The following is a 23,054-nucleotide window of genomic DNA, read 5'->3' as shown; positions in this document are numbered from 1 at the left end:
GTAAAAACACAGATTTTAATGTATGTGATGTACACATGTAAATTTGGAAGCTTCACATCTGTTACTACATTTGCAATTGTGTAAACATTGAAAGTTGAGTAGTTTGTGGCTCAAGTTTGAAGGCTGGCAATGTAAGTAATTTACAGCCATTGTGTAAGAAGTTTCTGTGTTCATCTCTCATCGCATAAGACTGGAGAGAAAAGTTTACCCAAATCTGACGAATTTGTCAGTCAGATTATGTTTTCTCACACAAAATCATTTTCTAAATGTCACTTAATTTGCATCAGATGAGACTGGAATTGTTAGGGAAAGAATAGTAGTTGCTGATCCTTTGACCATGAACCCTCATAATATATATGCATGGGGCAGCTGAATTAAGATCATGAGGAACTTTAATTCCGTTGTCTTCTAGAGTCTGAGGTTTCACTTCAACAAGTTCTCTAATGTTCTGTTGGAAGGCATGTGAAAAGACTGAGAAGAAAACAACAGGAAAAAAAATTCAGTCATGTGATTTCCGTGTTACATTTAGAGAGGCTTCCTCCATGCATCACTTTGGTGGAGGCTGATAGCAGTAGTTTTAGTCATCTGGAATAGCATTTGTACAAAAATGAACAAAGGAGCTGACATAATTTTAAAGACAAATGAAGGAATTGGGAAAAGGTTGTTTTCTCTGCTCGCAGTTTTCCCTTGAGGCATAGAGTACAAAACAGCTGGTTGTGAGAAAACTTCTATGTCAGGCACTGATAACATTCCTACTGACTTAATTTGCACATAGTAAATAATTGTGTAGTTTATAGTACAAGGTCTGAAAAGACTGTTAATCATACGGTCTAATCTGTATACTGCAGGCCATTACATCCAGTATCTTTGGGTGTAAACCATTTCCCACTTTCTAGTCTAAATCTATTCCTGGCTAGTTTATTCTTCTTTTGTGGTAACATTGTCACTACTAGCAGCTCTATTTTTCTTCTTACAGGGAGAAAGGTGGGGAGTTGTTTGGATTGATTTTTTTCATTCTGTACATGATTATTGCAGTCTGGTATTGCTGCTGTATATGGTCTCACCTGCCTTGGATGCTACTATTGTTTCTCGTCTGTAATCAGTGAGGACGTTCTTTATGAAATATATTTTTGCTAGGATAGCATTTCTTTCTTTTTAATGGCTGCATTGTATTGGTGGCTGGCTGATGGTCATTCTGTCAAAAACTGAAACACTCGGACTTCGTTGCTCAGCTATGGCAGATGATGTACCATGTGATCAGTGCAGACATTGGTAATGGTCCCAGTCCAGGTTTAAGAGAGAGATTCAATTCAAAATTGACACTACAGCAATTAAATTTAGATGCACTACAAACCTGAACTCCCATTTATATCAGATGGAAGATGGGGTTGCAGGCCTTCAATATTCTGCTCAGTCTTCAGCTGTTGCTCTAGAAGGGTATGGGTCCTAACTCTTGACTGCCAAAGCTATGTGCTAGATATCTGAAGATATCTCAAAAGGCAGCAGCTGCCTCTTTCCTACTATGGTCAGTGAACTATAAGTGAGTTGTTCAGTTGAGTTGCTCTCTGCTCTGATTAAGGTCTCCACTGCATATTGTGAGACCGTAGGTGCCTACTATACATGGGAGCTTAAACATCTTGATCTCAAACTAATTTGTGGTGTCGGACTTGTATATCGGTAGAAGTTGATGCCAAAATAACTTTGAAGAGATCATCCAAAATATATATTTTTTTATTACTTAACTAATACCCCACTTTTTATTGTAGGAAGGTTACCCAGTTCTTCTTGTATGATCTGTGATTATTCCTGATACCATTTCTTATTTTTTAGGACTGTCAGCAGTAAGCCACACTAGTGTGGCCTACTTTCTGTGCTGAGGTCTTTTCAAAGACACCAAGTAAGATTAATTCCCAAGTTGGTCCCTATGGAAATCCACTGGTAACCTCATTCCAGACTGTTAGTTCAACTTCAAATGCAGATCTTCTCCGACTTTGTTAGCTAGTTCTTTGCCCTATTTACTGTTCTTACAGAAAAATCCTGGGTTGCTAATAGGTCCTTCAGTGACACCAGAACCAACATTTTCATTTTTGTGTTTGTTTAGATATAATATATAGCCCTTTCCTAAGAAAAGTTTTCTTAGGAAGTTACCAAGTTCTGTTGGTATGAGTTATACATTTATCATTTATTTTCACATAGTTAATTACTTTTCCCTTCAAAAGCTGTTCTGAAGACTTGCATGGTAGTATAGGAGGACTAAAGAGCCTGTAGCTGTCTGTTTGCATCCTTCACAGATTTAGCTATAACATTAATTGTTCTTTTTATTTTCTGATAGTTTTCCACACGAGTAAATATGTAAAGGTGTAGGGAGTGAATTTGCAGATATATTCTTTTTATGTAGCAAACAGTGAAGTTTCACAAACATTTCTCATCTGTTTCTCCCAGAAGAGCTGATCCTGCATTTTGCCCTTCCTAGCAGCATGTTCCCAATCTGCCTTTTACCAGCAGAAGTCATCATAAAACTGCACTGCAAATCTGACCAAGGAACTCATTCAAATTAAAAATACTGAGCTTTTGGCTGACTTTCTCAGTCTGGTCCACTGTGTGTGGATATATTTTGTGTCAGAGGCAAGGAGAACTACTTAGGGACAGAATGAGACTTCCTCTTTTGGTAGCAGGACCAATTATTGTTGTAAAGGCCTGATGGAACTACAGTGGTAATTTCATGGTGTAATTTAGTCTAGGTTATTGGAACTTTTTAAGCGTTTCACAAAATAAGGAATAATCTTTGCTGTATTACTTAGAAAAAACTTTTCCCTTTAGGTTTATTATTTACATGAATAAAATACTGCTTGTCAGCTGTAGAGTAGTTATTGTGAGCAACTCTTAGAAAAATGTCAGGTACTTAAAATTAGTTTGGTCTTCAATGATATGTAGCATTTGATGTTTAAATATATTACTGTCTGTGATTGATACAGATGGATTGCACAAAATCAGGCTAAACTACAGTGAAGACTCAGCTGATGGCAGTAAACTAAATGAAGATGAGTTAATAGATTTTTCTGAAGACCAAGATAACCAGGTAAAGTATTTAGCAATTTCATCTGGGAAAGGCAGACTGTTGTGTTTCATTTTCAATGGGTAGTTTAAAAGCTTTTATATACATTGTAAATGTGCATTGTCTAAAGCTAATTATCTTTACAAATGTCAAATCCAAAGCACTGTTTACCTTACAAAAATTTGGAAACTAGCAAACAGGAGAGGATTGAACATGTGTTCATTAAATTGTTCAGCAGGAAACTGCTGTTCTGATCCTGCATTTAATGTTGTGTGGGTCTTGTGCATTATGACAATATTATACAATGATTTTAGTGTAAACTCTGAAAGTCAGCAACTCTCTCTAATCTCCCCAACCCCCATGTTTACCAGTATACCCAAGAGCGAGTTACTCTTATTTTTATAGCTACATTTTTTGGTGTAAACCGATGCATTTATAAGTAGGTTTTAACTCTTCTGTTGCATTTAGTCATTGTTTTTCCTAGTCACATTTAAACAATGTGGGTTTATAATCAAGTAGTGTTCTTCAAGTTCAGGACTTTTGGATTGTAGAGATGTGGGAAGTCTCTGATCATTCATTGTCCTTCATTGATTCACTTCTAAGTATAAGAGCATGATTTCATAGACCTGTTGCTTCTGCAGTGTAAGTTCAGTGTGGACAAGTTAGAAGTTAAACAGTTGCTCTTCTTAATTGGCCTTTCTGTTCCTTGTTCTGGGTATATGACTCTTAAGTTGTCTGAAACAAAGAATCAAAGGCTTTCAAATGTACAGTCCAGAATTTATCTGTTTTTCACCTTTGAGTCCAGACAAAGCAGTTATTTTGCAAAGTCTGCAGCTATTTGTGATGTCTTCCAAATAGTCCGTGTGTGTATGTGTGCACGTAAAAACCGTCACTTTTTGTTGAAACCTAACTATGCTTTCAGACTCAACCCACCTGCTGTCATGTCACTTGCCCAAATAAATAGTCTTTGATTCTATCCTGATGAAGTGACTTTCTGTACTTCGTAGCAGAAGGCAGTGAAGAAAGCTCATGGTCTCCTGTGTTCCTTGAGGGGAGGAAAAGATGCCAGGTTCCTCGCTTGCAGTGTAGCTTAGAACTTGGCTCAGGCCGAAGCTGTTACTGATATCTTCTAGAACACACAAAGCAAGTATAGTACTGGTAGACCATGACAGGCTGAGTGTACCTTCATGTCTGCCAAAAATGATGTTGAAGCTGCAACAGAAGCAGGTGTATTAGGAACTAGGCAAAAGACACGATAAAATCTTAATGGTGTAACAGGAGGATTTTAGTCATAGGATCCTGTGTAGTAGTACACAAGTGCACAAATCATGCTGATTTCCTGGTTCCTGTTTTTGGAAAGCGTATCTTTCCCTGTAATGCAGCAGTCTGTGGTAGTAATAGTGAACTCCATAGCAGGGTGAGAAATCATGGATCACTGGTTTCCTTTCAGGTATAAGAACTTAGTGTTCTCGTTGATGAATCTAACATATCCTTCATAGCGATCAATACTGAAAACAAAAGGTTAAAGAATATTCCCAGGTTTGTGGTGTGTCAGTTTTTGCAATATGCAAAATCATGTCAATTTGCATTTAGATTTCCCTTGCCCAAAGAACCAAGTTGGTGGATTCTGGAGTAAGGATCAAGCTTTCCTCCTGAATTCATTGCAGATTTTGCAGATATTGTCTTGTTTCCTCTAGAAGATAACATAGATGAAATTGCTGAAGAAGTTCTAGTAACCAGTAGGAAGGGACAATACAAGGAAGGGACTATAACCTGCAGGGAGATGCACCTCTTTTAGGCCAGAAACACTTAAAAAATGTCAGTTGTGGTTTTTTGTTTGTTTTGTTTGTTTGTTGTTTTTCTAGTTTCAGTGGTCATTAAATACAACAGCACCATTCACTTCATGTTTTTCCAGCGTGGATTTGAGAAACAATATGAGACTAAAAGTTGGCAATACAAACAATGAATGGTGCAGGTGAAAGCTAACACTTCTTTATTAAACTTGATGTTATTGGTCTTGAATAAAAATAGAAAGTATAGCAATAATTCCTCTTGCATCTATTTAAAAACGTTAGCTTTTAAACGCCTGTAAACATGTTGCTTTTGTAGGAAGACAGTAGTGATGATGGTGGCCTTTTAGATGATAACTGTAATTCAGAAATGGGACAGTGGCACCTGAAGCCTACTATCTGCAAACAGTAAGTAGTGAAACAATTGAAGTGGATATTAATACAGTTTGGGAAATGAAAATTTCATGAAAGTGTATGAAATTTTAAGACAGTAATTGTGGGAAATGGTCATATATCTCTCTTCAAACAGTTTAGCCTGCACGTATTTGTGTTTGAGGGAGCCTTCTATACTCTGTAGTATCATCATCTTCAGTAAGCAGAAAATTTAGCAAATGAAACTACTGGTAAAATAATACCTTGTTGGTGTTTGTTAAGTCTGTGTACTTTTTCAAGTAACAGAAGATTGTTTCTTCAAATAAGGCTGTATATTCATATCTTGTGCTTAGATTCCTACAGAAAGAAGGTTGCAGAAGCACGTTTAAATGTATCTTTCTATATTAAAAGGCAGAATAATTTCTTCAAATTAAAAATGTAGTTAATACTAAATGAAACCTTTGTGGTCAGTCAAAGTATTACAGGAAAATGGGATCGTTTTTAACTGCTTCCATGCCTAATTTAAATGTATTTGAGTTGTTTTTTTTATTGTCTCTTCCTGTTTCTCGGTTAATCTTCTTTTCTCTAATGAGAATGCTTCACAGCATTGAGTTCAATTACAGGGTCTTTCATTGGCTTTTTTCTTAACCTGTTGTTCATTTGAAATACCTTTAAAATGTTTTGGATTTTGGAAACACAGAAGTGATTTATTAATGAACATTGACTGCAGTTGCCTGCATTTTGGTGTGACCAGAAATGTTATTCCAAGTCCAGAAACACTGTCACTAGTATTTTTGTCTTCAGAGCTTTCTTTGTGTTTTACCACATTTTAATTGGTTTATCCATTCTCACATTTTTTCTTTGTGAATGCAATGCTTACTAGAAAGGTAATGGTTTTCATAAGTTGTTTTTCTTATGGTGCAGGATAAAATTACGTATTTATACATTATATGAAATATGTAGGTAGTATCCTTGATGCATTGTCATGAAGGTGTAAAAATCCATCTGTACTATGAGATTTAGGAATATTTGGTAGTGCTATGGGCTTCTAATTATAGCTTAAATTTTTCTCATGCTGATGATGGATTATCTGTACGTAATACTTCTCTCCAGTCGTTATTTTAATCTGAATATGAAACTTCATAAGATCTTTGACACAGGTATCAAGAATCATTAAAGGCACTTAAAACTATGATAACAATGAAGTATTAAAATTATTTCTGTATGAGAAAGGAAATTCAATTCTACTCCTCCCTTCCAAAACCAAAAAAGTACTGGATTGTGTTTTTTGACAGTATTGCTTATTTAAATAATACCTTTCTTTCAATGAAAAATAAAAACAAGTATAAATCAAAGCAATCATTGTTCAAGTAATAATATGCTTGTGCCTCAAAAGTTGCGTACATGTAAGTTAATTTACACACACAAACAAACCTATTTATAAATTCATGCATATAATTAGCCTGAATTTACTAGTTTCCAGTTACAAAGAACATCTTGTGTGAATGCATGTGTGTATTATTATTAGGGGGGAAAAAAAGCATAGCTTTGTGATAAGTAGTTTGTATCCTATCTGTCCCTCAAAATACACCTTACGTATTTCTAATGCTGAGATTCTGAACTCTGGAATGAGTTGGCTCCAATGGATAAATCCAGCTGTTGCATATCAGGCAGCTGATACAGTTGTTACATTTATAGTTCCTGTTAAGACTGTAGCCTTTAGATTGAATGATAGGTTTCAGATTCAGCAGTTGGGACCACTTCTTGAACATACAAATCTAGTATATTTTTAAGTGCTGTGGACTGCCCCTATCTGTCCTCCAGCTGCTTCTCCAGGAGGATGTTTGTGGGTTCTGTGCCTTACTTTCCAGTGTCTTGCAGGTGTCCCAGATACCTTGTGCATCTAAAATAGCACTAGACACCTGAGGGGCTTTTAGGTAACTAGATTTCGCCTGTAACAAATGGTTTCAGTCTGACAGAATGCACTTAGAACTCTAGTACTGGAGTTCTCTGTACTTAGTGTATGGTTAAATTTAAAGATAACATTGTATTTAGCTATCCCAGTTAGGGGATTATAGCAGCACTGGTAAAATTTTATAGTACTGATCTGCTTTTGTTCAAGGTCATCCCACAAATCGCTAGCTTTGTAATGTATTTTCTAAGCTGTTGTAAAAGACTCTGTACTTTAAAATTATGTTCTCTTACAGGCCCTGCATTTTGCTTATGGACTCCCTGAGAGGCCCTTCACGGTCAAATGTTGTGAAAACACTAAGGGAGTAAGTTTCATAACTGTAATTTTTGCAAAATTCTGTAAGTGAAAAACAAAGTTTTAATTTTCATGGTCTTTTATCGTAGATATTTAGAAGTAGAATGGGAAGTCAGGAAGGGCAATAAAAGAAGCTTTTCCAAAGAAGTCATGAAAGGTTCCAACCCAAAAGTGCCACAACAGAACAACTTCAGTGATTGTGGAGTGTACATATTGCAGTATGTGGAGAGCTTTTTTGAGGTATGTATACCTATTTGCGTAACTCTTTGTTTTGTCCCCTGCAGCGATCAAGTATGTACTGCAATTATAAAAGGCTCTTTTAGCTTTTACAGCTATTTATTAGATGATGCATTAGAAACAAATTTATATGTTCTCATAGATAATAATGAATACTTCTTGGAAAATAAACAAACGGCCAATATTTTAATATCTGGTACACATGTGTACCAGATACCAGAAGCCATGGAATTTTCTGAGAAAATACTTTAAGGTTTTGTGTTGTTACAGTGCATGGCCTTTAAAATTACCCAGTAAGAGTTCAAATTCGAGTTCAAAATCTAAACCAAAGATGTACTAAAAGCTTGTTCTTTTCCCCATAAGAAGTGGCTGTGAATAAATTCATTAATATAACACAGCTAGTCTAGACTTTTGTAGCTTTCATTATAACGTGCAAGTAAAATCATTACAGCTAGAGGCCAAATCATAATTCCATTGAAGAAAATGATTGAACTTTTATTTCCTTTAACTGTCTTGGCCTTCGAGTTAAAGTACCTTTCTGAAGGGGAGGGTGGAACACCCTCAGGTCTGGGTTGGGAGGAGAAATGGTCAAGTGAGGTGTTGCTTGTATGGTACATTATCTCTACAGTCTGGAGTGCTTTAGAGCACTGTTCCTGAGGTGTCCTGTAACTACCCCTCTCCTGAGAAAGCTGGTGACTCCTTCTCCATTGCTGAACCCTCCCCTCGTTCATACCTTATGTGATAGCAGCAAGGCTTTAGAAGAGTGTATTCATGCAAAACAAAGGCCAAACATTCACTGTGCCTTAAAACACTTGTTATTAATTAATTAGCTTTTGCTTTTCAGAGCTTAGAACCATCCTAGAGAGCTTTCTGTTCTGTACACAGGAGGAGTGTGGAGCAGCCAAGTTTCAAGGACCTTAGCCCTTGGTTCTTGCCAAGTGCCTGCCCACAGAATTATGGCAGGCTGGATCTCTCGTCTCGGCCGGCCCCGCAGCTTTGCCTGCCAGGGAGCAGGGGTGAGGCGTAGATGTGTCTGGTAAAAAAAATTGCAGGGTATTCTCAGAGGTGACGCCAGTGGGAAAGTAAAACTTGTGCTAGTGGCACAGTACTTGAATATCTTACAGATATTGAACTAATCCATTGCAGCTGCTAATGTGTCTGAAAGATGCTACCAAGTCTCAGTTGTCCCGGCAGCTGTACAAGCTGACCTGGAGAGTATGGTTAGTTGTGTGTGTAGGGGCTATTCAGTCACATCTTCTACTTTGTGGGTTTATTTCAAGCGTCTTCTTTTAATAATAAGCATTAAAGCTGTGACGTGTAGGTCTTTTTTAAAACCAAGGCTCGCTTGACGAGGTATCTGGCGTAACAGGACGGCGGGTGCCTGCTGGGCCCCATCAGCTCGGCCACCGGAGGGCGCCTGGGGCCGCGGCCAGGCCTCCGGCATGGCCGCCCCTGGCTCTCCCTGTGGTGATGGGGGCAGGCAGGAGGGGTTCGATGAGAGAAAGCGCCGTGCCGCAGGCTGTGTTGTTGGGTCGGGGCGCGGTGGTTGTGCCTCACCACAGCCGTCCTGCTAGTTCTCCGAGTGAGTGACCTCTGGCAGGAAAACGGGAGGTAAGCACACAGAAAGGGCCGGCGGGCAGCCAGGTGCTGCTCACAGGTCCCACTTTTAAGGGTGGAATGTAAAGCTCAGTTTCCTGGTTTGTTGTGGTCCTACAGGTATTTAGAAGAACAGGACTAGAGCTAATTAGGAATCTGGTCTTGATTCTAGCTAACTTTTTTTTTTCCAAAAGAAAAGAAAACAAAAAACCCTGTATCTTGTATCTATTTATCTTTTACCTCTTAATTAGTACGATGTCTATCACACAAATGAATTCAAATACTTTGCCTACACAATACAGTAGTCTGAATAGATTATTTGGACACTCCTATAACCAGAACTGTCGTGTAGATGCATGACATTCATACCAAAGCTTCATTTATTTGACCTTAATTCTACATGTACAAAAGATATAAATGGTAGAAATTTTGTTTCATGCTGAGGGATGAAGTGGGGAAGAATGCACGTTTTCCACTACAGTTCTCCCCAGTCTTTTACGTTATAACTCCCTACTGTAATATCCAAATCACCTTTCTTTTCAGAATCCCATTCTGAGTTTTGAGCTACCAATGAACTTAACAGACTGGTTTCCACGCCCAAGAATGAAAACCAAAAGAGAAGAAATCCGAAAAATAATCCTGAAGCTGCAGGAACAGCAGAGCAAAGACAAGAAGGGACAAAAGGACCCAAGTTCAGCAGAAAGATCTTTGCAGGAAAAAACAGAACAACTTATCAACAGCGGCTCAGACTGAGTGTTGTATCTGTTGCATGTTAGCTCCACAATCAAAACTGAAATATACATTTTGTCTGCCCAGACTAAAGATTTGGCGTACTCTCTGCTCAAAGTTACTTGGGAATGTTCAATGCCTGTATAAATGTGTGTCATAAAAAGATTTAATTCCCACAAAGATGTGTATTAAGTAAGCAAGTCTGTACATATGTTAATGAGGCCAACTTTTTCAGCATTTGTAATTACTTTTTTTCCACTTGGTAGGGAGCTTTTGTTATGTATTTCTGTTAATAGAACTTAAATAGCAACTTCTAAACATAAAGCAAATAAAGAAAATATTTATAGGATAAAATGGTTAACTTTTTCTTTTTCAGTAAAGCTGTAATGTTACAGGCTTAAGTAACACATAGGGAATGATTTGGTAGTGAGATACATAATTCATATTTTGACCCTATTTAGTTGCCCTTTACAAGATTATTCTGCTTGCGCTACAAACAATAATATGGGTAAGTGTCTCAGTGTACCATGGCCTCAGAGAGGGTGATTCCCATCCTCACAGTATCTAAGTGTAGGCAGTGTAATAGTTAATAGGACTGCTTCAGATTTGGGGTTTTAAAAGATATGCGTTGCAATTAAAATTCCACACTTGCTTTAGTGGGACGGGCTAGAGAAAGGAGGAGAATGCTCTTTGACCAGAGATTACTATTCAAGCAGTATTATAAAAGTGGTTTCAATGAAGTGATCTTGAGTGATACTATTAAATCATATTTTGTGGATCCCAATTGTTGTACAGGTGTATTTTGAGACTTTCTTCATTATAAAATTGTATTTTGGTAAGTGTACTTGGAATAGCAGATTGCCCACATTACATTTTCTATGTTACAATTCTGAATGTTACATTCATATGTGCTTTATCTAAGTAATGAACATTTAAAAAAAGTGTATGATTACTATTTTTTGTAATATCCATGCAAAAAAAAAGAAAAAAACCAACAAAATATCAGTGTTCATTGCTTGCTTGTTTGTTCTTGGCTTTAGGTAGCATCAGACTAATGTTGGGATTTGTTTGGGTATTTCCAATGTATTTTGACTTTTAAAATAGTTTAAAATGCCATTGTTGCTTACAGTGCAAGCATCCTTGTTAGAAAGGCTTTGGTATTCAAATGAGAAAAATAAGAAATTGTTTTTGCAAGGATATATATATATATTCAGTCCACTACTAGTATGGATATCTTTGAAGGGATCCAGAAGCTGTCTCTTCCCGGGAGGAAGTCTCTCGGGGGACGAAGGGGATTTTCTGTCCCTCCTTGCAGAGAGTATTTTCTTGGCTGTTTTTTTCTACTGGGATTGTAATTTGTCATTCCCTTCTCCTCGAGAAGAAGAAGCAGAGACTTCCTTAGCTGAACTCTGTGTCCCCCAAGATCAGTTTTTATACAGAAGATCAAGCATACTTGAAGACCCAGTACTTCAGGCTCTCTGTGAGTTTTCATTCTCACTAAACCCTGAAAACATGGCTGTTAAGGGCGTTGCTGCCAGAAAAACTATCTCTGTGAGACTCTGTTTAATAGGTTCCCTGACCAAAACAGAGTGATTGCACATAGAGCAACACAGCCATGGGCTGCTAACCTTCTGCACAGGTAACCCGCGGGATTTAGGGGATTTGTTCATTCCCTCATCTCTTTCTTGTGCAGACCCTGTGCCTCATGGAGAGTATGTAAGCACCATATGTCTCTTACAGATGAGTCGATGCCTAGACAGGTTTCTTCTTGAAGTATGTGGGGGCAATCTTCTGGTTTACAAATTAAATATGTAAGGCACACGCCTAGGAGTTGTTTCCTCCATGGCATTAGTCCAGTATTCTTGCCATTGTTGCAGAAAATAAGTGATAAAGTAGCTTCAGATCGTTTTCCTGCAGCGTCTTGTATCTGGTTTCAGTGCAACTAACATATTGGAATAGCAGTTTTTACAAATGCAAGTAAATCAGTGATGGCTTGTAGAGAGGAAAGGAAAATAATCTCTTGGAAATACAGAAACCATTGCAAATAGAATGTGTTTCTTCTCAGTTTTTTTCCCCAATGATATGTTCTAATCCTATGGAATATATCCAAATTTGATCAATATAATTGTTTTCTTTTTCTAGCGCTTGTGATGCAGGTTCATAAGTTGATGATGTAGAACTATTTGGTTCTCTTGCTAGGAATGGCCTGGTGCTTTCTCCTTTTCCTTCCTCTATCCTGTCCTCCCCTTCTTCCTCCCTTCCCTTTTTCAAAGCTGTGAAGGAAGTGTTTGATTTATTATCATTTAATGTTAAAGGTCTTGAGATCTTCAGTCATATACAGCAAGCTAATATACATGTTAAATATAGGAAACTTATTTTTTTAATAAAATTTGATGTTAATAGAAAAACACAGGATTAAGAATGAGTTATTTAAAAATGTTATATTTTGGTTATAAACATTCACTACTACATGTACTTATTAAGTATTCGTTCTTACCATAGTTGTCAGCTACAATACAGTTTTGCGATTGAACAAGGAATTTTACTGGTGGCTTTTCTGAATCAGATTTAATAAATTAATGGAAGTTAGTGGGGTGGGGGCTAGATATTTTTATTTAATAATTATATGACGACAAATGCACTCTGAGGAAAGTGTAAGTTGCTTATTCCTTTATAAGATTTAAGATTGCAAATTGCTACTTTGAGTAGCATGACTGTTCTGCAGCGTAAGGTATCAGATGGCTGCCTAATTAAATGGATCTCTTTGTATTGTTTTTCAGGTTGGCTAGAATAACAGTTGAGAGCTCTTTTAAAAGTTTTAGATTACGTGGCATAAAAAATGCATGTACCTCTCATGCACATTTGCAGGATAGCTGCAAAAGTAGAAGAGACATCTAAGTAGTCCCTTGTGACATTCCTTTTTTTTCCTGCTGAAGTATACCCTTTAATGAACAGACTTGAGCAGAGGAACTGTTCAGTTGGTTTTTTAGGTTGCATTGCACTCTTGTCTTGGAAGAATCTATTTTCCAAAACATTCCGCAAAGAAAGTGTTGAAAACAAACAAAAAAAACTTTACCATGATGAGAAAACCATGCAGTTGATATTTTTATTTTTAATGTATGTACCATGTAGCAAACCTGTGAACAAACTGCACCAGCTTCTGTAGTTTAAGATCCACTATATTTTATTTCTCAAATCTTTTAATTAAACCGTTTTCAGTCACTGGTTAAAAACTTGCATTAACATCCTTGAATTGTACTTACTTAGTGCTCCTAAAGAACCTCTGTACTCTGTACCGGGATTCACAAAGGTGTATTCCATCTTCCTGAATCTTTTGATTATTCCCATCTACTTCTAGAAATCAAAGGGGAACTGATGTTACAAGCTACGACTTTGAAACAGTACCAATGAAGTAACAGCCATATTACTTGTCTTTTGCCACTGTATTTTGTATTTTAAAACTAAATCCTTTCTGCTTAACTCGAGTTATATCTGCTCGAAGAAAGATATGATGAAAGGTGTTCTGTGGGATCCAGCCTGGTTAGTGAGGATAAAATCTGCAAAACAACTATGTTGTGGTTTGTTGTAGTTTTCTGACAGGCTAGGTTTTACTTGCTTTTGGCAGATTTGCATGTGGACCCATGCAGACCTGTGGCTACAAAGGGAAACTTGGTAATGTACACCATGCCTTCAGGATTCTTTATTTGCTTATGTGAGTAATTGCTAGCCCTAACCTGGATTCAAAGAGCTGACCTGTTTCTTTGCTAGGCCTTTTTGTTCTTATCTTTTTTCCTCTTGTGTGGAGCTCTTAACTGCTGTTGCCAGAGGAAAGTAAACAGTGCTCTTTGTGATGTATGATGCTTAAAATATATTTGAATATATATGAGCAGAAAGCTATGTGGATTAAGAAGTATCCAAATTCTGGTAAACGTGGGATTTACCATGTTTACATGGTAAGTAGAGACTTAACTTGCTTGCATCTTATATTTTCTTCATCCCTCCTTATTTTGTTGGGGTTTGTGATTAAATTCTGTTCTCAATTATTTGGGGTATGACTTTATGCCAAACCAGTATATACCAAAATACTACAATAAACCAAAATCGGCATATAATGTTAAATGATTCAGGAGTGGGAAGAGAGACAACGATTACTATTTTTAAAAACAAGATTTATGAATATCAGGACAAAAAAAGGATATGCTTTTCCACGTAAATGGTTTATTTTAATGGAATAATCAAATCCACATACTATATGTGCTCAGATATGGATGACATTTTCAAATTCCAACTTGTGGACAGATTCTCTTTTATCATAAACTGACTGAATACCTTGAAGGTTAAGGGGAGCCAGACCAGTTTGTTGCAGCTGAGTATCTGTTCCCATGCAATCTGAGAGGAGTCTGCCTGAGGGAAAACCATCCTGCTTAGGCCAATTTGAGCTTAACTGTGTTCAGGGTCAGTTTCAGGGTCATTCTACATTTAGAATCAGGACTTCTATGCAGAGATTATCACACATTAGATTTCCCCAGTGGTTTAACTTGTATAAAAAATTGATAAATTTTACTAATACCACCTCTCTTTAACTGTATTTCTAACTTCGGAAACTTGGTTTACTTACGCACATATACTGATGTCAGCTAAATATATACATAAAATATAACTAAATACCACTAAATGTACTGATGACAACTCACAACAGTAGCTAGCAGACTTACACAAACCTCTATCCCCATTGTCCTCCAATTAAAACAGCTCTAAATCAAGCTCTGCGACAGTGCCTATTTAGCATCAGGTTTGTTCTTCCTAACTCATGTTTTGGGAGAATGAACGTTGTGCTTCCTTCATTTTTTGCACGTATGTAAGAATTATTGCAGTGGTAGCCTGGATAGAGACGTCAGCAAGTTTTGGACCAAAACCACAATATTCATTGTAGGAATATTCTCTCAGGAAATAATTGGGAATTTAAGCTCTAGGATGTTTGCCATTTATGCAGCAGGCTGAAAAAGAGCAGAATACTTATTTTATCTCTAGAGAACTTCATATTTTACCACTTCAGTCCTGGAAATTCGTGTCATGCTATACAACAATAATAAGCCAGATAGTGCGTGGGTTCTGCAACACAGGAAATTTAGATAGACTAGCCCCAGAAAAAACACTGCTAAAAACACAATGTGTTTTAACATAAGTTGTGCTGGAATACAACCAAATGGAGTATGTTTCTTATTTAAATGTTACTTGGTTAAACTGCTTCGTAAACAATATTGTAATAATATCCGTCAGTGTTACACAAGGGCAATAAAAGGCCATGAGAAATTGTACAGCTCTGTCCCCTCCTGCAAGACTACTGAAATTTCTAGACTTCAGACAAAATTTGCATCAACTCCTTCCACTTCAGATAAATATTCAGGTTCCAGAATCAAGAATACATATTGCACAAATGTCTGGATTAATGTGTTGCATGTGTTCATATAGATAGTTTGTGATGATGATGTTTGATCAGACAGTGATACTTTTTTTTTTTTTAGCTAGGCTTTTGTCCTGCAAATTCCTTGAATTATTAATTCTTTATATTTTTTAAAGGTTGTGCTACACCTTATTGTACAGTCATTTTGTGAGCTTTTCATGTTTCTGCCAATGATTCTAATACTTCTTACACAGTTAAGGAATTGGATGCAATCTAGTCAGACAGATTTGTACTGATCTAACAGCCTGATCTAACTTGTAGCCCTGTGTCTGAGTTGTCTGTCTAAACTAAGCAAGTTAGTTCTAAGCAAGTTAGTTCTCTGATTCCAAGGAGGTACCCTTTTATATAAAGACATTGTCTCATTCAAATGATTTTATTTAGACACATTTTTTTTCAGGCCAGTTAGGAGCTGGTTAATATAAATTAAAATAAATTAATCCTAAAAACCCTGAATGTAAAATTACATCCAGTTTGACATTCATTTTATCACACAAAATAAATGAGTAATGTTTTCTGTTTGCTCAAGATAAAGGCTGAACCTTTATCTTGACCACAATTGCTAGACGCCATTATTTCCACTTTGCAAATTGAGTGCTGAAGTTCAGGGAAAGAGGTGAAAAGCATTTTAGTTTAACCAAGCTAAGCTTCTTGCACTGAACTGCTGAGATTCACACTCCAGCTACTCTCACTTGTGGGTGTTGAAAAGTAGGCTTAAAACAATGTTCGCTGTTTATTTAGCCATTTGAAGAGAGAAACTAAGTTTGTGGGGAGGAAGACTGTTTGCCTAGTTTTCTTGACCTGATATTACCAGCAGTCAGCACTGAAGTGAGCATTTAACTCTGCTTTCCAATATTTGCTCTGATCTTTACACAGGTGAGTTCTTTCTACGGTGCTTTTACTGAGCTGTCAATTGCTTGCATTATTTTTGCAGATACTCTCACAACTCTGCCAATAAGCATCTCCAGTTGGGCACCTGAAAATAAGAACATAGCTGATGACCACTGGAAAATGCTCTTAAGTAACTTGCCAAGTATCAGATAATTTTCCTATAGCAATGGGTCATGCGTTCATGTCTGAAATTTAGTTATTTCAATGCATTTAGTTATTTCAATGAGATTTTATTTATTTTTTCCTTATCATACCTCCTAACGGAACAACAGAATCACACAGCTCATAGTTGCCTTCACTGTGAAATTTTCAGTTCCCTAAACACTGGACTTGGCATGCACTGAAAGAAGCGGTATTTGGAGGAAAACATGACATGCATGTACAAATTTATCATCACAAGTGGACTAAATTAGGGTTCCTCAGACAATTTAGTTTGTTGATGTTACCCACCTTTTGAATGCTTGTTTGTAACACTCTCTCTTAACATGTGTTTTGCATATGAGGTTTTCTGACTTTCATCGTCGGTCTGCGATGGCCACCGGTAGGACTAATTCTACAATACTCATTTCTGCTACTCTGTAAGCAGTTGTAGTACGCTGTCATTTTCTTGCTCACCTAGATGAAGTCATGATGCGTAAATCCCAGTGATTTTTCCGGTTGGTTGCCAAAAGCAGAGGAATGCAGGTGCACATCAGGCTTAGGGAGAGCTAAGTTTTGGTGGCTACAGAGTTTGTCCACTTGCTGTTTTCCTTCCTTCCAAACCCCAGATGAGTGCCTTTCTGCACTGCTTTGTTTTTTTTTCCCCAGTCTCTCTTGGGAAAGACTACATCCCACCGTTTGGATTCCTACAATGAATCTGCTCATGCAAGTAAAATGAAAATCCATGGACTCATGAAATGTTACGACTTGACGCGTTTGGGACCCCTCTTACCTCATCCCGTGCTATTATTCATTTATTTATGCAGGCCTGTCTTGTGTTCCTTTTTACCCACAACTGAAAATAATCTCTTTGCTTAATTTAATTATCCTTTAAGGTACGGAAATAGAAAAATGGGGCTGGTCTGGGAGACTTACTCCCACTCAAAAAAGAGCTTCAGAAACTGATGGCACATTGCTAGGGGTGGAAATGCAAAACAATCAACCTTTAAGTAACGTGTTGTCTGATAACACAAAGGAAGAAACTTCTTATGAATTGAAATGCAATAGGAAGACTTCAAATAGGAGCTGTTGCCTTAAGCCATAATATCTAATTTATTTGCATCTTGAATGAAGCAGCTGGATTATGGAAGGCCCGTGGAAAAGTCAGAGTACTGAAAAAAATTAGCTGTGGTCAAAAGAGGGGTTCATGCAAAGTCTGCGGGGAAGAAAGAGGGGAAAAAGATCTTTGCACAGCTGTCAAAATCAGAGAAGTATGTACACACATATAACAGTAAGTGAAAAGGACCAGATAAAAATGACTTACACACCTATTTCCAGTAAATAATTTACATGATATGGAATTGAATGGCTCTTATCTAGAGAAAGCTTCCTTGGAAAGAAAGCAAAGTTTGATTCTGAAAGGAACGTCATCTTGGAATCGGTAAGTATACTATTGCTGAAATCCCAGGAAAATTTCTTGTTCTTTCTTGAACTCTGTCTCTGAACATAAACTGCTAAACCTTGAGCCAGTTAGAATTTTTATTTTTATTTTTTTGCAAGCATCTGAGCAAGCTATTCCTTATCTAGATAAATAACTGATAAGTTGTGCTGGCAGGACTAAGTTGGCAGCTGGGATAGCTACATCTAGAAACACCTCATGGGTAACCCAAAACACTGAAAATCAGTGGGATGATAACTTCAGCATTTTTTTTTTCTTTAGAAATTAGTTGCAAAATTATAAAATAATTTTAGGGAGTATCAAGGCATTGCACTGTAGTTTACACTCAACATTACACTCAACAGGCAGGAAACTCCAATGGTTGATGGTAACAGGCTTGAGGTATTATAACATGCCCACGTTATACAGATACAGTGGAATAACATTACATTTATATATATTTGGCATATGCCAACAAAGCAGTGTAAAGTAAATGAACTTCTGGCCTCGTTAAGTTGTTGGCTGTGACTGAAGTCAATGCCCATGGACATTTCTACAGGCAGAACTTTACTCATTACATGCGTTGTTACACAGTTGAAGCTACGTGTAACCCACAGCGAAACCTAGATAATTACAACACAATTTAAACACAAGCTTTCTGTCTAAAGGCTTGTAGCTGATGTCAAACCTGATTTTTGCATTTAATTTTCCATAATAAAGTCTGCAGAGAGAATCTTAACAATCACAATACAAACAACTTGAGAACAACCATTTCAGCAGGGAAATCTCCAGCCACATAAGAGTGAGAGCCTTTACCTTTTGGTGTTTAGTCGGTCTAAATCTTACCAACTGAGTTATAAATAAGAATTCGCTTTCATAGAAATTTAAATAGCCAGGACGCTGCTTGATCTTCTTTGAAATGCAAACATGCATAATATCTTCCCAGGGTTTTTTAAGAAGTCACGTGGGATCCTTTACCTGCTTATCCTTTCAATACTCTGTCATTCACTAAATCTGACACAATAGAGCAGCCCATACAATTACCATACTATTTTTCTTTATTTTTTTTTGATGTGGCAACTTTGAAGACAGCAAATGTTTACTATAATCTGCAACTCCTGAATTCAAACTTAAATACTTTTAATATCTGGGTGAATTAAGACACCCTGGACATCTGGAATGTTGTCAGTTCTTTGTCAGTTCAGCAAGGAGGAACAGGTGCACTTTGATAGTTCTGTTAAAATATTGCACTGCCTCATCTTAGTAATCTTTCTGCCTTTGGTATGCTCATGGGATTCCTGGTAGGCTCTCTAGTGCATGTATCGCTTTTGCACGTTTAGGATCATAGGATCACAGAATGGTTTGGGTTGGAAGGGCCTTTAAAGATCACCTAGTTCCAAGCCCCCTGCCAGGGGCAGGAACACCTTCCACCAGACCAGGTTGCCCAAAGCCCCATCCAGCCTGGCCTTGAACACCTGCAGGGATGGGGCATGCACAGCTTCTCTGGGCAGCCTGTGCCTGTGACAACCTCATCATAAAAAAATGTCCTCCTTTTATCTAATCTAAATCTACCCTCTCAGTTTAAAACACTTGCCCCTTGTCCTGTTACTACAAGACCTGGTAAAAAATTTTTCCCCATGTATGATGCTTCTTGTAACCCTCCTCTGTACATTGAAAGGCCAACGTGAGGTCTCCTGAGAGCCATCTCCAGGCTGAACAACCCCAGTTCTCCCAATAGTTCTCCCAATTCTTCCTCATAGGAAAGGCCCTTCTCAGGACCTGCTCTAGCAAGTCCATGTCCGTCTTGCGTTGGGGGCCCCAGAACTGAATGCAGCTCTCTGGGTGGGATCTCACAAGAGCAGAGCAGAGTGGTACAATCACCTCCCTTGCCCTGCTGGCCACGCTGCTTTTGATGCAACCCAGGATACGGTTGGCTGCAAGCATGCACTGCTGGCTCATATCCAATTTACCACCAGCATACCTAAGTTCTTCTCTGCAGGGCTGCTCTCCATCCATTCCTCACCCAGCCGGGAATCATATTAGGGATTGCCCTGACCCAGGTGCAGGACCTTGCCCTCAGCCTTGTTGAACCTCATGAGGTTCTCACTGGCCCACCTCTCAAGAATGTCCAGGTCCCTCTGGATGGCAGCCCTTCCCTCCAGCCCATTAACCGCACCCCTCAGCTTGGTGTCATCCACAAACTTGCTGAAGATGTGCCGATATATTTCTTGTTCATCCCAACAGACCCTTGTAGAGCAATAGGTAACGTGAACCTGCCACTGGAGGACAGCTATTCCTACAAACGTCACCTGTGCCTTGTGACCTTTGAATGGGTACGCTGGTGTGGTTCTGCCACGTGACAAAGAGAGGCACAGGAAGCACTGAGTCACGGTACCGGCACCCTGGGCTTCCCCACAGACACTGAGCTGTGTCTGTCCCTTATAAATATCAGTAGTCTAAAAGAGCTTTTTAGCAAAAACTGGTTCAAGTCTCCAAGCTAGCCATGCTGTTCCTTGTGTTCAGTCTGACCAGCCTCTCTAGTTTCAGCCGAACTTTCCTAGGAATGGCATCTGAAATGCTCCCTGCCTACCTCCTTACCTAGAGAAAATGGTAACACTAAAATACATTTTCCATGATTTCTCTTTCATCCTTTTGTCCCTTTGCTTAGGTTGAAGTTCCTGCACTCATATTTTACTTGTGTGAATTTTCCTCTATCTCCCCAGAAGATTTACAGAACAAACACTGCTGTGTCTTGAGTTATTTTTAGAATTCCCAGGGAGAAGAAAGGGAGAGAGCAGCAACTCGCTCCTCCTCGGCAGGGAGGGGCAGCTCAGATCGTGAGATAGTCCCCGGCTCCGCAGCACTTCCAGTAGGATTGGCTGCCTTGTTTACACTAGAAAATATTTTGTTGACCATTTCCTGACATTGTATCCTGTTTTGCTAACATTTTTTTTTTTTAATCCAGTCATCAAATTTACATTTTCATTTAGTTTTTCAGCCATATACTTTACCCAGATAATAATTATTCTTATCTGTCTTCTACAGATAAAAGTAAGACTGACCATACAAAGTACTGCCCTAATGGTTATGACACAGATAAACTCCCATTCTCTACAAGTTTTAAAATATTTTGTCAAAATTGTTAAACATTCTTAAATTATGTCAAATGAGTATGCCACTGTCAAATTCAACTTGCCACCTTGCAGGTGTGTGTACTGTTTAAAACAGAATAAAACAAGCTGATAGCATGTTTTATGAGGCACAGGAATGTTAATCTGGACACAGGATTTACTCCCACCTGTGCTTTGCCTGAGCTGCAGGATTACTTGCACGCTTTGTGCTCTCCAACTCCATTTCCATGTGCACATCCACGTCATTTTGTGACAGAACCCTTTCCCTAGAAAACTTCCCGGGATTTCTCTTTGCCTCTAAAAGAGGCCAAGACGTATTTATGACTGTCATATCTACAGGGGAAGATAAGGGCTGGAAGAAATTATTTTGTTTAAATTTGTTAGCAGTAGCTGTACTCCGAGCATCCTGGAGTTTTCCAAATGTTCCAAAGGGCACAAAGTGAAGCACACCTTGCCTAAATGAATATAGTGAGGGCTACGAGATTAAGGAGACCAGGAGAGATTTTGAAGTACAAACTGGTTGGTTTGTACCAACAAATACAAGAATTTTATGGTGCCCAGGTGGACAGCACAGAGGCGTTGCACACACAGTCAGGATAATTGTGCCGCTCGCCAAGTACCGCATGAAAAGAAGCCAAGTGTTTATGGGCAAACTGACAAACCAGCGGGTGATGCGAGGAATGCCGCTGAACCCAAGGGCTGGGGAGGTGATACAAGACTCACACACGGATGCTTAAGGAGGGGTGGCTGCACGTGTCCTCGGCAGAGTGACGCGCAGCTCAGGTATGATGCAACGCTGCCTGGCCAGGTCGCGCTCTTGCATCACGCCGGCTTGCTGCTGGCAGCCCCTGGGGTAAACAGCTGGGTGTGGGCGAGAAAACCCACAGGATGACATGGATGTCAGTGGACGTGAGGGCAGGCCAGCTGGCATGTGCACTGCACAACAGGCACCATCCTGGCCTGTCCACGTTGTGTGACACAGGGCTCACGATGTATCTGTGGATCCCCAGAAATAAGGGTGGTCACGGCAGTGAGAACAGCGGGGGGGGGAAGCACCAGTGAGGTGGGGATCGGACTCTTTTCCTAAGCACCAAGTGATAAGAAAAGAGGGAATGGCCTCAAGTTGTGCCAGGGGAGGTTCAGGTTGGAAATGAGGAGACATTTCTTCTCAGAAAGAGCAGTCAGGCACTGGAACGGGTTGCCCAGGGAGGTGGTGGAGTCACCGTCCCTGGGGGTGTTCAAGGAAAGGTTGGATGTGGTGCTTGGGGACATGGTTCAGTGGGTGACATTGGTGGTAGGGGGATGGTTGGACCAGATGATTTTGGGGATGGTTGGACCAGATGATTTTGGAGGTCAAAAAGGCTTTTCCAACCTTAACGTTTCTGTGATATTAGGAGAAATTTCTTCACTGAAACAGTTGTGAACCAGCTGCCCAGGGAAGTGGTTGAGTCACCATCCCTGGAGGTCTCCCAAAAACATGTAGATGTGGTGCTTAGGGACATGGTTTTGTGGTGGACTTGTCAGTACTAGGTTAAAGGTTGGACCTGATGATCTTAGAGGTCTTTCCCAACATGAACGACTCAGGGCGGTTTTCATTAATCTCTAGCTTTCACGGTTTTCTGCAGCAAGAGAGCCACCAAATACCACACACCCTTCATTACAAGGTAGTGGTTAATTAACACAAGCCCAACACTCTACATAACTACAATGGTCCAAAAAAGAAAGAAGAAAAAAGAAAAGGGGAAAAAAAAAAAAAAAAGAACAAGACGCCCCCAGCAAAAATCGGCGAAGCCCCGAGCCAGCCCCTGCGCGGCGTTTCGCAGCAGGCCGCAGGGGCCCCCTCAGCCCCCCCGCTGCGGGGCAGCTCGGGGGAAGGGCGGCGGGCCCGGGCTGCCCTTCCTCCTCTTCCTCCTCCTCCTCCTCCTCCTCCTCCTCCTCCTCCTCCTGCTC

The 23,054-nt window shown here is 39.1% G+C and overlaps 1 protein-coding gene across 10 annotated transcripts in view; it reads left to right on the top strand.

Annotated features, from left to right (window-relative positions):
* SENP6 (SUMO specific peptidase 6) overlaps positions 1 to 11,057 on the top strand; it is a 93,061-nt gene extending 82,004 nt beyond the window's left edge. For all 10 annotated transcript variants that reach the window (XM_080583772.1, XM_080583771.1, XM_080583769.1 and 7 more), the window contains 5 exons: positions 2,976 to 3,079; positions 5,165 to 5,253; positions 7,425 to 7,493; positions 7,573 to 7,723; positions 9,860 to 11,057. In XM_080583772.1, the coding sequence (XP_080439898.1) occupies positions 2,976 to 3,079; positions 5,165 to 5,253; positions 7,425 to 7,493; positions 7,573 to 7,723; positions 9,860 to 10,069 (623 nt within the window). In that variant the 3' untranslated portion in view covers positions 10,070 to 11,057. The remainder of the gene's footprint in view (positions 1 to 2,975; positions 3,080 to 5,164; positions 5,254 to 7,424; positions 7,494 to 7,572; positions 7,724 to 9,859) is intronic.
* Positions 11,058 to 23,054: the final 11,997 nt, after the last annotated feature.

Source organism: Anser brachyrhynchus, assembly GCF_964034855.1.
Source record: "Anser brachyrhynchus genome assembly, chromosome: 3".
Classification (NCBI taxonomy): domain Eukaryota; kingdom Metazoa; phylum Chordata; class Aves; order Anseriformes; family Anatidae; genus Anser; species Anser brachyrhynchus.
The sequence above is the reverse complement of the archived record's forward strand: the minus strand, read 5'-3'. Positions and strand labels throughout refer to the sequence as shown.